Source organism: Macaca thibetana, chromosome 2 (genome assembly GCF_024542745.1).
Source record: "Macaca thibetana thibetana isolate TM-01 chromosome 2, ASM2454274v1, whole genome shotgun sequence".
NCBI classification, from domain to species: Eukaryota; Metazoa; Chordata; class Mammalia; order Primates; family Cercopithecidae; genus Macaca; species Macaca thibetana.
This window is the reverse complement of record NC_065579.1, coordinates 14,470,054-14,484,533: the sequence shown is the minus strand read 5'-3', so window position 1 is coordinate 14,484,533 and position 14,480 is coordinate 14,470,054. Positions and strand designations below refer to the sequence as shown.

General features: G+C 37.3%; 1 protein-coding gene across 27 annotated transcripts in view; it reads right to left on the bottom strand.

The window, feature by feature from the left end:
* Window positions 1-14,480, bottom strand: part of CLASP2 (cytoplasmic linker associated protein 2) — a 222,363-nt gene that overhangs the window by 181,867 nt on the left and 26,016 nt on the right. For all 27 annotated transcript variants that reach the window (XM_050779319.1, XM_050779320.1, XM_050779327.1 and 24 more), the window contains exons 3-6: window positions 11,856-11,959; window positions 10,303-10,394; window positions 9,113-9,188; window positions 6,385-6,482 (exon numbers count right to left, since the gene is read on the bottom strand). In XM_050779319.1, the coding sequence (XP_050635276.1) occupies window positions 6,385-6,482; window positions 9,113-9,188; window positions 10,303-10,394; window positions 11,856-11,959 (370 nt within the window). The remainder of the gene's footprint in view (window positions 1-6,384; window positions 6,483-9,112; window positions 9,189-10,302; window positions 10,395-11,855; window positions 11,960-14,480) is intronic.

The following is a 14,480-nucleotide window of genomic DNA, read 5'->3' as shown; positions in this document are numbered from 1 at the left end:
AAAGTACTTGAAACAATAATCACTGAGAATTTCCCCAAATTAATGTCAGATACCAAACTGCAGATCCAGGAAGCTCAGAGAACACCAAGCAGAACAAATGACAAAAGAACTACACTTACACATATCATATTCAAACTATAGTAAATCAAAAATAAAGAAAAAAATTCTTGAAGTAACCAGAGGGGAAGAAAACACTACCTATAAGGAGCAAAGATAAAAACTACATCCCATGTCTCCTTGTGCAAGCAAGAAGAAAGTGAAATAAAATATTAAAGTGTTGAGAGAAAAAACACACTCATCTACAATTCTTTTTAGATTTTCTTTTCTACCAATCCAGAATTCTATACCCAGTAATATTATCCTTTGAAAGTAAAGAAGAAATAAAGACTTTCTCAAAAAAAGATTGAAGGAATTTGTTGTCAGTAGTAATGCTTGCAAGAAATGTTAAAAAGAAGTTCTTTAGAGAGAAGGAAAATGATACAGGTCAAAAATTCAGATCTACATAAAGGTATAAATCTAACGAAGTAAGTGTAAGACTTTATGAGGAAAAGTACAAAGCTCTGATGCAAGAAACCAAAAAACAAGAAATAAATTGAGATATATTCCACAGTCATGGATAGGAAGGCTTGGTATTTTCAAGATGTCTGTTCTTCCCAACTTGATCTATGGATTCCATGCAATTCCAATCAATATTCCAGCCAAGTTGTTTTGTGGATAAAAACAAAGCAATTTTAAAATTTATAGGGAGAGGCAAAAGACCTAGAATAGCTAACACACTACTAAAGGAAAAGAACAAAGTTGTAAGATTGACGCTACCTAACTTACAAAACTACGGGCAGTGTAGTATTAGTGAAAGAAGAGACAAATGATCAATGGAACAGAATAGAGAGCCCAGAAAGAGAACCACATAAATATGATAAAAATGATCTTTGGAAAAGGGACAAAGTCAATACAATGAAGAAAAGATAGTTTTTTCAAAAAACTGTGCTCAGACAACTGGACATTCACAAAAACATGAATCTAGATACAGACCTACATGCTTTCCCAAAATTAATTCAAATGGATCACAGAATACAAAAAGCAAAACTATGAAACGATTAGAAGATAATATAGTAGAAAATCTAATTGACCTTTGGTTTGGTGATGACTTTTTAAATATAACACCAAAAGCATGAACCATGAAAGAAATAACTGATAAGCTGAACTTCATTAAAATTAAAACTTTCTTCTCTTTGAAAGACACTGTCAAGAGAATAAGACAAGCCACAGAGTGGGAGAAAATATTTGCAAAAGACATATCTGTTAAAGGACTGCTTCCCAAAGTAAACAAAGAACTCTTAAAACTCAACAATAAGAAAGTTAACAATCCAATTTAAATAGGGGTAAAAGATCTGAACAAACATCTCACCAGAGAAGATATATAGATGGCAAACAAGCATACAAAAAAGTACTCCAAATCATAGGTCATCAGGGAAATGCAAAATTAAAACAAGATACCACCAAATACTTGTTAAAATGGCCAAAACCCAAAACACTGACAAGATCAAATCCTCGTGAGAATGTGAAGCAATAGGAACTCTCCTTCACTGCTGGTGGGAATACAAAATGGTACAAGCACTTTGGAAGACAGTCTGGTAACTTCTTACAAAATTAAACTTACTCTTACCATGCAATACAGTGATTGCATTCTTTAGTATTTACCCAAAGGAGACCAAAATGTATGTCCACACAAAGCCTGCAAATTCACATTTTTAGCAGTTTTGTTCATAATTGCCAAAACTAGGAAGCAAATTAGATGTCCCACAGTAGAATGGAAAAACTGTGGTACTTCCAGATAATAGAAAAGTTTTCAACCCTAAAAAGAAATGAGCTATCAAGCCATGAAAAGACATGGAGAAAACTTAAAATATGTATTACTAAGTGAAAGAGCCAATTTGAAAAAGCTACATACTGTATGAATGTAACTACATGGAGATAGTAAAAAGAAGAATGTTGCCAAGGGTTAGGCCAGCGGGAGGAATAAACAGGTGAAACAGTATGGATTTTAAGGCAGTAAAACTATTCTGTATGATACTACAATAGTGGACACATGTCATTATACATCTGTCCAAACCCATAAAATATACAACACCAAGGGTCAACCCTAGTGCAAGCTATAATCTTCAGGTGATAATGATATGTCAATGTAGGTTCATCAATTATAACAAATGTACCACTCTGTTGAGGAATATTGAGAACGGGAGAGGCTAGGCATGTACAGGGACACAGAGTATACGGGAAATCTCTGTATCTTCACTCAATTTTACTGTGAACCAAAAAATTCTCTAAAAATAAAGTCCAGCCAGGCATGGTGGTTCATGTCTATAATCCCAGAACTTTGGGAGGCTGAGGCAGGAGAATTATTTGAGCCCAAAAGTTAAAGACCAGCCTGAACAACATAGGGAGACCCTGTCTCTACAAAAAAATTTTAAAAATTAGCCAGGTGTCGTGGTGTGCACCTGTAGTCCCAGTTACTCAGGAGGCTGAAGTGGGAGGATTGCTTGGGACCAAGAGGTTGAGGCTGCAGTGGACCATGGTCACACCACTGCACTCCAGCCTGGGCAGGAGTGAGACTTAGTCTCAAAAAAATTAAATTAAAATCTATTTAAGAATAATAAAGCTGGGTGCAGTGGCTCATGCCTGTAATCCCAGCACTTTGGGAGGCGGAGGCAGGCGGATCACAAAGTCAGGAGTTTGAGACCAGCCTGACCAACATGGTGAAACCCCCTCTCTACTAAAAATACAAAAATTAGCCAGGCATGGTGGCACATGCCTGTAATCCCAGCTACTCAGGAGGCAGAAGCAGGAGAATTGCTTGAACCTGGGAGGCAGGGATTGCAGTGGGCCGAGAGCACGCCACTGCACTCCAGCCTGGGTGACAGAGCGAGACTCCATCTCAAAAAAAAAAGAATAAAATAATTTCAATATAAATTTAGAAAAGATATGTATACACACATACACACAAAATACATATGTTAACATCACTTCTTTCTTTCCTCCATAAAATGATGTAGAATTTACTCAAATGGAATTCTTGGTAGTCCTGGAAGTAGAAAATGAATAGATGATCAAGTCAACAAAAAGCTTATTTCTGAGACAATCTTATTACCAGCAAATAATTGGTACTGGCAAACAACTACTGCTAAGAGAGAAAACCAAATATGATGAGACACATCATACTAGAACACATCACCACCTATGAAGTTGCCTTGCTCTTCCTGACATCCTCCCACAAAGACCTGTTGAAATCTCTAGATTTAACTACACAATAACAGGATATGAAGAGAAAATAATATGTTAAACCATATCACAGGAAAAGAATTGGCAAACTCCAGAATGGGGGAAACTTCACAGAATAAACCATCAGCTTATTCAACAAATAAAACACAAGGATAAAAGAGTGTTGGAGTACATAAAGGTTTTAAAAGACTTAACAAAACATAATGTAACATACAGACTTTATTTGGACCCTGATTCAACAAACTGTTAAAAGCACATACATATTACTATGGTTTGAATTTGATCCCTCCAAGCCTCAAGCTGAAATCTGATCTCCAAGCCTAATGGGAGGTGTTTGGGTCATGGGTGTGGATCCTTCATGAATAATGTCCTGTCCTCCCTGGGGCAAGGAGGAGTGAATGAGTTCTCCCTAGGTTAGTTCCTATGAGAGCTGGTTGTTATAAAGAGCCTGATTCTTGTTCTCTAGCTTCCTCTCAGGCCAGGTCATCTCTGCAAACACTGCCTCCTCATCGCTTTCCACCCGTGAGTGGAAGCAGTCAGAGGCCCTCAACAGAAGCCTAGCAAATGCTGGCCCGATGCTTCTTGTACAGCCCCCAGAATCACATGCCAAATAAACCTCTTTTATTTATAAATTACCCAGCCTCAGATATTCCTTTACAGCAACACAAAACAGATTAAGACACACACTTACAGTATTTATGAAACGACTGTAAATTTGAACCCTAACTACATATTTGATATTATAGAATTACATGAAAAAAAAACTTTAGAGCATGCTGATGGTATTGTTGTTGTGACTGACAAAAATTTTTTTCTTTTAAAAATGTATTGAAATATTTATAAGTGAAATGTCATAACTTGGACTTGCTTCAACATAATACAGCACAAGGGTAAGTAGTTTAGGGTGTAACATAAAAAACTGGATACACACTGATAATTGTTCAAACCCAGTAATAGGTAAATGAAGGTTCATTATTTTATTCCACCTCCTTTAGCATTTGTTTGAAATGCTAAATACCTTAATAAAAAGTTAAAAAAATTCCTTTAGTGAATGCCCTTAAAATTTCATTATGAAGAAAAAAAAACTTCAATATGAATATCCTTAATAAAAGTATATAAGCTGATAAGTAATAAAGAAAAAAGCCATTGAAAAATGTTTTCTGATACACTAGAAGATTATTTAGCAATCTGATGCCATACTACTCATATATTATTGATTTCTTTTTTATTTGAACATGTTTTAAGAGTAGGTTTTAAGAATAGTGACTAATTTTTTTTTTTAATTTGTCAGTTGTTTGGCTAGAAGTAAGGATAGAAGGGACTTAATGGTTATTTCTTGAGTGTGAGAGACTGAGTAACAAAGAGCTTAGATTCCCTGCTACAGTCTACCTGCATGTTAACTGTGGGACAGATTGTCAGCTTCCTTTGGTTATTGCTGAAATTGGCTATAAAACATTTTGCAATTGTAAGAACCCTAGAATTGGTTACTTATTAAGCTTTTAAAAAACTGATTCGTGGCCGGGCACGATGGCTCATGCCTGTAATCCCAGCACTTTGGGAGGCCAAGGCAGGCGTATCACGAGGTCAGGAGATCGAGACCATCCTGGTTAACACGGTGAAACCCCGTCTCTACTAAAAATACAAAAAAATCAGCCAGGCGTGGTGGCGGGCGCCTGTAGTCCCAGCTACTCGGGAGGCTGAGGCAGGAGAATGGCATGAACCCAGGAGGCGGAGCTTGCAATGAGCCGAGATTGCGCCACTGCACTCCAGAATGGGCGACAGAGTGAGACTCCGTCTCCAAAAACAAAGAACAAAAAACTGATTCTCATACAGTTTCTGTTATTAAATAAATTGTATGGTACCTTTCAACAGTACATACTTTTAAAGTATTTACTTGATGAATGAATTAATATTTTTAGTAAATCCTTGCTCAAGCATCTCCCAAATAATGACTATTATCACCTGATAATGGTACATAATTACATACTAAATAATAAATGAATATATAATGAAACGATGGCAAAAAATATTATAGGATCGTAAGAACTTTTTAAATGGTGATAACATACATATCCTTTTGTATCTTTTGAATTTTAAAACATTTCTGCTGGCTGCAGTGGCTCACATCCATAATCCCAGGGAGACAGAGGCAGGAGGATCGCTTGAGCTCAGGAGTTCAAGACTGGCCTAGGCAACATGGTGAAACCCTATCTCTACAAAAAAATACAGAAAGTAGCCAGGCGTGGTGGCACATGTCTGTTATCCCAGCTACTTGGGAGGCTGAGATGAGAGGATGACTTCAGTCCCGGAGGTGGAGGTTGCAGTGAGTGGAGATCGTACCACTGCACTACAGCCTAGGCAACAGAGCCAGACCCTGTCTCAAAAACAAACAAAACAAAACAAAAATTTCAAAAATTTGAACCTATTTAAAATAAACAGGCTGGGTACAGTGGTTCTCGCCTAATCCCAGCACTTTAGGAAGCTGAGGCGGGCAGAACACTTGAGGTCAGGAGTTCCAGACCCACCTGGTCAACATGATGAAACCCTGTCTCAACTAAAAATGCAAAAAATTTGCCAGGTGTGGTGGTGTATGCCTGTAGTCCCAGCTACTTGGGAGGCTGAGATGGGATAATCACTTGAGCCCAGGATGCAGAGGCTGCAGTGAGCCAAGATCGCGCTATTATACTGCAGTCTGAGCAAGACTCTGTCTCAAAAAAAAAGAAATTAAAATAGGCCGGGGGCAAAGACTCATGCCTGTAATCCCAGCACTTGGGGAAGCTGAGGTGGGTGGATCACCTGAGGTTGAGAGTTTGAGACTAGCCTGACCAACATGGAAAAACCCCGTCTCCACTAAAAATACAAAAAATTAGCCGGCCATGGTGGCATGCACCTGTAATCCCAGCTACTCGGGAGGCTGAGGCAGGAGAATCACTTGAACCCAGAAGTCAGAGGTTGCATTGAGCCGAGATCACGCCATTGCACTCCAGCCTGGGCAACAAGAGAAAGACTCCATCTCAAAAAAATAAATAAATAATTAAAATAAACAAAATGCAAACTTTTAAAACTAGTGGTGAAAAAAAAGGAACCAAATTCAGCAAGACTTACCTAGCAGGGGGAATTCCTCTCTTATAAAGATCCATCCTCACTTTTTCTCCCACATGTCTATAAATCTCCACTACAGCCAATATTGCAGCATCTCTCACCTGTCAAAGAATTCAGAACTTTTTAACAAACTTATATATGATACAATAAAATACTTCATTTCAAGGTAACATTACACTAATAGATCAACTTGAAGCTCTAAGTGGGGTTTAATGCCTCTAAACCCCTGCATATATGGCTTGTCATCAGTAAAAACCCAAGAGGGCCTGCCAAGATACTTCTAGAAAAAACTACTAAAAGATGATTTTACAGAAATTTGAGAAACTTGTCAATAAAAGTTACTTACTAAGCTTTTTAAAAATCTATTTGTGGCCGGGTGCAGTGGCTCATGCCTGTAATCCCAGCACTTTGGGAAGCCAAGGAGGGTGGATTGACTGACATCAGGAGTTTGAGAGCAGTCTGGCCAACATGGTGAAACCCCGCCTCTACTAAAAATACAAAAAAATTAGCTGGGCGTAGTGGCATGCGCCTGTAATCCCAGTTATTCAGGAGGCTGAGGCAGGGGAACTGCTTGAACCACCGAGGTAGAGGTTGCAGTGAGCCGAGATCGTGCCACTGCCCTCCAGTCTGGGCGACAAAGAGCGAGACTCCAACTCAAAAAAATAAATAAAATAAAATAAAACAATAATAAAAAAATTTTAAAAATCTATTTGTAGACCGGGCACGGTGGCTCACGTCTGTAATCCCAGCACTTTGGGAGACCAAGGCTAGTGGATCATCTGAGGTCAGGAGTTGGAGGCCAGCCTGGCTAACATGGTGAAACCTCGTTTCTACTAAAAATACAAAAAAGTAGCCTGGCGTGGTGGCACGTGCCTGTAATCCCAGCTACTTGAGAGGCTGAGACAGGAGAATCGCTTGAACCAGGGAGGTGGAGGTTGCAGTGAGCCAAGATCACGCCATTGCACTCCAGCTTGGGCAACAAGAGCGAAACTCTGTCTCAAAAAAAAAAAAAACAAAACAAACAAACAAAAAAAAACCCTACCTGTAGTAAGATTATGTAAACAACTGCCAATAATTATATTAATACAAATTATTATCATGGTTAATGTATTTTCCTGTATTAAAACTGCATTTCAAGAATGCGGCCTGAACTCAAACAGATATTTTTTACACTAATTTTCACAGTAGCATTATTTACAATAGCCAAACGTGGAAACAACCCAAATGTCCATCCACAGAGAAATGGATAAACAAAATGTGCTATATACACACGATGGAATATTATTCAGCCTAAAACAGAAGGGAAGGAAATTCTGATACATGCCACAAGATGGATGTACCTTGAAGACATTATGCTAAATAAACAAGCCAGACACAAAAGGACAAATATTCTATCATTCTACCTCTGTGAGGTACACAGAACAGTCAAATTCACAAAGGCAGAAAGGAGAACGGTGGTTGCCAGGAGCTGGGGATGGGGGGCCACTGGGGGGCTGCCAGGGACTGGGGAGCTGCTGTTCACAGGTACAGAGTTTCAGTCTGGGAGGATGAAGAAGTTCCGGAGCTAGATGGCAGTGATGGGTGTTGCAAAACAATGTGAATGTATGTGATGCCACTGAACTTACACTTAAAAACTGTTAGAATGGTAAATTTTATATTGTATTTGCTACAATTAAAAGGAAAAAAAAAAAAGAATGTGGTCTGAATACAGGAATTTGAAAGGTAGCTCCAGTTCCCTTGCACAGCTCATTGTGAAACAGCAACTGAAGAGACAGTAGAATTCTCTACAAACCTCTTGAGGAGCAGGTAGGATCTAAAAGAAGGGAAAATCTTTCCCGAGGTCACTCCAAATGGCCAAACTGTGCCAAAAAGGTTACAGTCAAGATTCAAGTTCACCATGAGGGACATGATCCAGAACACATTCCTGTATTATACCTTATAGTACAGACCAGGGGTTCCCAAGCCCCAGACCATGGACTCATATGGGTTCGTAGCCTGTTCAAGGATCACAGCAGGAGGTGAGTGACAGGGAAGCAAGCTTTATCGCCTGAACTCCACCTCCTGTCAGATCGGAGGCAGCATTAGATTCTCATAGGAGCACAAACCCTATTGTGAACTGTGCATGCGAGGGGATCTAGGTCGCACACTCCTTATGAGAATCTAACTAATACCTGATGACCTGAGGTGGAACAGTTTCATCCCGAAACCATCCCTACCCTCCCATGGAAAAATTGTCTTCCACAAAACTAGTCCCTGGTGCCAAAAAGGTTGGGGACTACTGGTATAGACAGTTCAGATAAAAAAGTTTCTAACAACTGATATACCACTGATACAAATCCTCTCTGTTAAGTAGGGTTCTTACAACTGCAAAATGTTATGCAGCCAATTTCAGCAATAACCAAAGGAAGCTGACAATCTGTCCCACAGTTAACATACAGGTAGACTGTAGCAGGGAATCTAAGCTCTTTGTTACTCAGTCTCTCACACTCAAAACTAAACTTTAAGTCCCATCTGTCCTTACTACTAGCCAAACAACTGACAAACATAAGCAACTTTCATGAATATAATGTTTTTAAAAACTAACTTTGATGGATTTTTTTAATGAAGTAAAATCTTCATTTCAGCAACCCCCTCCATCCTCTCTCTTCTTTTTTAAAAACAGAATAAGAGGACTAGAAAAGAAATGGTAGCCAAAAAATCAGTCAATGCTTGAATGTAAATAAAATTTTACCTGACTGTTCGAATCTCCAAACAGGATACACAAATGTGGTACCAACTTGCTGATGACTAGCGGCTGAGCCCCAAAACTAAATATAATTTGAGAAAAAAATAAAGAGAATTTGTTTTTAATAAACAGTGAACAAAATATCCTTATACCTTCTTGTCTGTAGCAATAAGACAAATATGGTGGAGAAGATGGGCACACATCATTAAAACATGAAGGATATGAGACATAAGCAAAAATAATTCTAAGCAATGTGAAGTATGCAAATTTGAATAATCACAACTGAGAGTGACGACAACACATAATCCAATAGATTAAAATGTTCAACAATGGCACTCTTAAACCTAGCAACCTACGAATAACTTAAGAAAATCAGAGTTTTCACTTTTAAAATTGTGATTTTTTTAGACTCTGGGTCTCATATAAATGCATTCCAATGAAATAACGAAATTAAAAGATCTTTATGCTTGTGGCAGGAGAGCCAAAACCAAGCACAAAGAGCTGTGTAGACGAAGTACACTTATAGGCTTCTAGAGGGCAGAAAGGACTACAAAGTAATAAAAGAAAATAAATGAAAACATAGTTAAGAAACGGAAATAGCACTATAGGAAAAGTTGAAAGCTACTACATATGACCTATGACATTGCATAGAACCTAAAAACATAATTCAGCGCAAGAACAAAAGTCCTAGCACTTTTTCAGATCAGTCATATTTCTGTGGCAACTATGGCAGCCAGAACTCTGCACACGGCTACCAGCCTCACTGTCTAGTTACCGGGGAAAGTTTTGCTTGGTCTATGACTCTGGTACCCACCACATTGCTCTGGGGGAGGGTGGGGATGGGAAATGGCTATAATATGTGAAATATCATTGAATTTAAAAAAATTTCAAATTCGATCCAGAACAGAAATAGATACTAAGTTATCAGCATATCAGTTCCATGACCATCTGTTTTGGGTGGCTACATACTAAAGAAAAAAAGAGAAACACTTATTACTGACATAACTGAAAAATTAAGAACATGAAAGATAACATACACAAAAAATGAACAGTAAAGGTATCAAATAAAAAGTTACATGCTTTAATAACAATTTTAAATGTGTTATTACCATAGCTTTCCTTGACTTTGTGAACTGAGGTTTTTTTAGAGAAATAAAAAAAAAAAGACAGTTATTTTCAGTAATCATAAAACTCACATGTTTAAGGTTTCAATAAGACACAGACACACGCCTTCTCGAGATCGAAAATTCTTGTGTTTAAAACCAGAAGCCAACTGCTCCCAAATGTACTATTTGAAAGAAAAGTAAAAATGTGAAACAAAAAACTAAATTATTCATGTTACAATCTTTTATTTCTTCCCAATCCTACTACCAACCTTACTGGTAACTGAATGTTTTCATCAGACTGTTGTTCATTTCTCCACTACTTACAAGTTTTTCTAAGCCAAACTACACAATTGTTCTCACCTATTTTTATTACCTTAATCACATTTTAGTACTTACATATATTTCACTTTAGATTTTATTTATTCTCAGAAGAACCATGTCCAACAACTGAAAACCTTAGAATTTCCAAGGACACACGATTTCTTCTATAATTAAGAAACCTTCAATAACAATGCTACCATTATAAGTCCAGTAGTCCAGTAAGTATTTAAGTGGTCCAACATTGCGTAGTAACTAATATAGACTCACACGGAACAGGCTTTTTTTTTTTTTTTTTTTTTGGACATTTTATAATTCAGACTTTTTTCCTTTCAATGTTGGATCCAAATACAGAAATGTATTTGGACAATCGATTTTATAGCTACCTACCACACTTTTCTGTTAGAAAAAGCATAGATAAACCTATACAAATAATTTAAACCAACTATTTTGGGTGTAACAAGAAATCCAACTTTACTTTTACAAACGTGAAGCCAACTGTACTAATCAATCCTTTCTCCACATTTGGAAATAGCACTTTTACCCTTTACAAAATTCAAATATACAACATACACAGCCATCCTCTTTCTGTACTCAGTATTCTTTCTGGAGTCTGTATTCAGTTCTACTAATATATTTCTCTCTCCCTACTAAACTTTCAAGAAGGTGGCTTAAGAAATTACCAAAAAAAAAAGAAAATCTTAAATGTGGGTAACCTGACTCATCAATACTACCTCTGGAACGCTATTCTATATAAATACTTATATTTATGTTCAAAGATAGAAGTACAAGGGATGCCCCTTATGGTAATGTCTGTAATCACAGAAAGACAAAAACAACCTAAAATGTAAATGAATAAACAACAGTGGAAGGACACTCACCACAATATTAAAAAAAAAAAATTAGTTCTGAAATACAAAACATTTGGGAAAACATAGTAACCACTTGTGAAAAAATTTTCTTCTGGTCTCTGTAGGAGTTGCAGAAATGAACAATATAGTATTCAGTAGTTCTCAAAATAAGCTTTTTCAAACATTTTACAATTTACAAAAAAGAGAAACGAAAAAAATCCTGAAGTATAATATAATCCATATACTGTCAAACCACTGAAATCTATTAGTTAGCTTTAAAAAAAAGCATTAAAGAGTACAAAATAAGAAGCAAAAAACCAGAGTCAAACATTGACACTTAATCTTAAATGTCGACTTCTTAAAGGCATTAGCAACAAATGATTGTTTAAAATGTCAGCATTCATGCTTGCTGTGGCTTTAATGATTTGCTGTGATTACCATTAGCAAAATCTGAATTTTAAAATGTAAGCTTACCATAGGTGGTGCTACTTGATCCATTAACTTCAATATCAGAGTCTGAGCTTCATCTCGAACCTTGTCTTTGGCATCTCCCATTCTGTCTATTAAAGCTACAATAACTAAAGAAGGGGAGGGAGTAAAAGAGTGTTTACTTATAACTCATCTCCATTAAAAACTATATTTCTCAAAATTACAAATAGCAATTGTTTCCATAAATGAAGAGTTGTGAGGTAAAGAAATTGTTTTAAGTTCTTTACACATGAATCCAATAAAATAACTGAGAAGATTCACAAGAATACATGCAGCATGACATCTCCTTATAATAATGTTCAAAAAACGGGCAAAACTAAATATTATTTTTCTGAGAGAAATGTATAGATGAGGGGACAAGGAGGAAGTAGAATTCAAAGGGAACAGGTTCTAAAGTCAGTTCATAGGGCAAAAATACCTCATAGTCAAAATTACCTTCCTGTAATCCCTTAAATTACCACTACCATTTAGTGTGGTCTTACTAGGTGTGTGACCTAATGTCTATTTTTTAGATACCTTTCGTCTATTTCCTCAGCCATAAATGTGGGTAGCAGTACTCATCTCAGAGGATTATTGAAAATTAAAAAATAATACACATAACTCAAAGAGTAAAGGGCATAGAGTAAGCACTTTCTATAATGTCACCTACTATCACTATCATTATCATCCTTCTGCATGTTCAAAAGCAAGGACACTTCCTTTGTTTCTCTTTTGATATTACAGCTATACAGTAGTCCCCCCTTATCCACAGCTTTACTGTCTGTGGTTTCAGTTACCCATGGCCAACTGTGCTCTGAAAATATTAAATGGAGAATTCTAGAAATAAACAAGTCATACATTTTAAATTGTACACCATTCTGAGTAGTATGATGAAATATTGGGCTCTCTTGTTCCATTCAGTAAGGGATGTGAATCCTTCCTTCGTCCAACATACCTGCACTGTTTACATTACCTGCCTATTAGTCACTTAGTAGCTGTTTCGGTTATCAGATCAAAAATACATCACATGTATAGTAGCAGTACCCAATCTTTTTGGCATCAGGGATTGGTTTTGTGGAAGACAATTTTTCCACAGTGGCGGGGGGCGGGGAGGATGGTTTTGGGATCAGGCATCGTAAAGAGTGCACAATCTAGATCCATATGCACAGTTCACAAGAGAGTTCGTGCTCCTATGAGAATCGAATACTGAGGCTGATCTGACAGGAGGCAGAGCTCAGGTGGTAATGTTCACTTGCTGGCCACTCACCTCCTGCTGTGCAGCCCAGTTCCTAACAGGTCATGGACTGGTTTGGACTATCGGAGGCTTCAAGAATCCACTGGGGGTCTTGGAACACAGCCCCTGAAGATAATGGGGGACTACTACATAGCTTTTCTTTCTCTGAATCAACGGAGGACTAAGTCTAGTTTAAACAAAGGAAGGAGAAATAAATCAGATCAAGAAAGAAATATTTCTCTAGTTTATTTATAAACATATATAATTAAATGTGTATATAATCTGAAGCCAATCTATTATCTATAATGTAATAACCAAAACTGATGTAATAATGAACAACAAGAGTTAAAGAAAAAAGAAATTACATTCTTTTTGGGAAACAAATGACTAGAGTGAGAAAGCAACATACCAAATGGAAAGATATCATCCAAAAGCCTTAAGCTTAATCAAAGAAATGACTGTGTAAGAAAACAATGTCCTCGACATAAAAATCATAAGTCTAATTATGGGACAATGTTCATCAATAGGAACAATATAAATTCTTCTCATACATCTTGGATGTACTGTTAACACTAGAGGAATTTGTCAACATCTATAAGATTGCCATTATGGGCTTCTGGTTCTGATAGCTTCTGAAAGGCAGAAGACAATAGTAAACACTTAACAAATGTTAGATATTATTATGCACTAACCACCAAATTATCTCATTTAATCCTTTCAACAGTCCTATGAAACAGAGTAGGCCCATTTGATAGAGAAGGCACAAAGGATTAAATAACTTATCGAAGGTCACGCAAACAACAAGTAGTGAAACCAGGTTTTAAATAATCTATACTGGCCGGGTGCAGTGGCTCACACCTGTAATCCCAGCACTTTGGGAGGCCAAGGCAAGTGGATCACTTGAGGCCAGGAGTTTGAGATCAGCCTGGCCAAAACGATGGAATCCCGTCTCTACTAAAACTGTAAAAATTAGCCAAACATGGTGGTGCGTGTCTATAGCCCAGCACTTGGGAGGCTGAGGTGAGAGGATGGCTTGATCCCAGGAGGCAGAGGCTGCAGTAACCTAAGATCATGCCACTGCACTCCAATCTGGACAACAGAGTAAGACCCTGTCTCAAAAAATAATAAATAAATATCTAGACAATGTGAGATCACAGTCATAACCATCTCCATTTACTTACAATTTGAGGTGTTTGGGTGTGTGTGTATATGTTAACAACCATATAACAATAATGGAAAAAGAAAAGATCCTTCATTCCTGAGAGGTGAAACTCTCTTAACTCCAACAAGAAAATTCAAATGTTAGCCCAAACAGGGGCTCACTTCAATATTAAAAACCATTTTACGAAACATAAACAAAAACAAAAAGCCTCACATTACATAAAATTAGTATTACA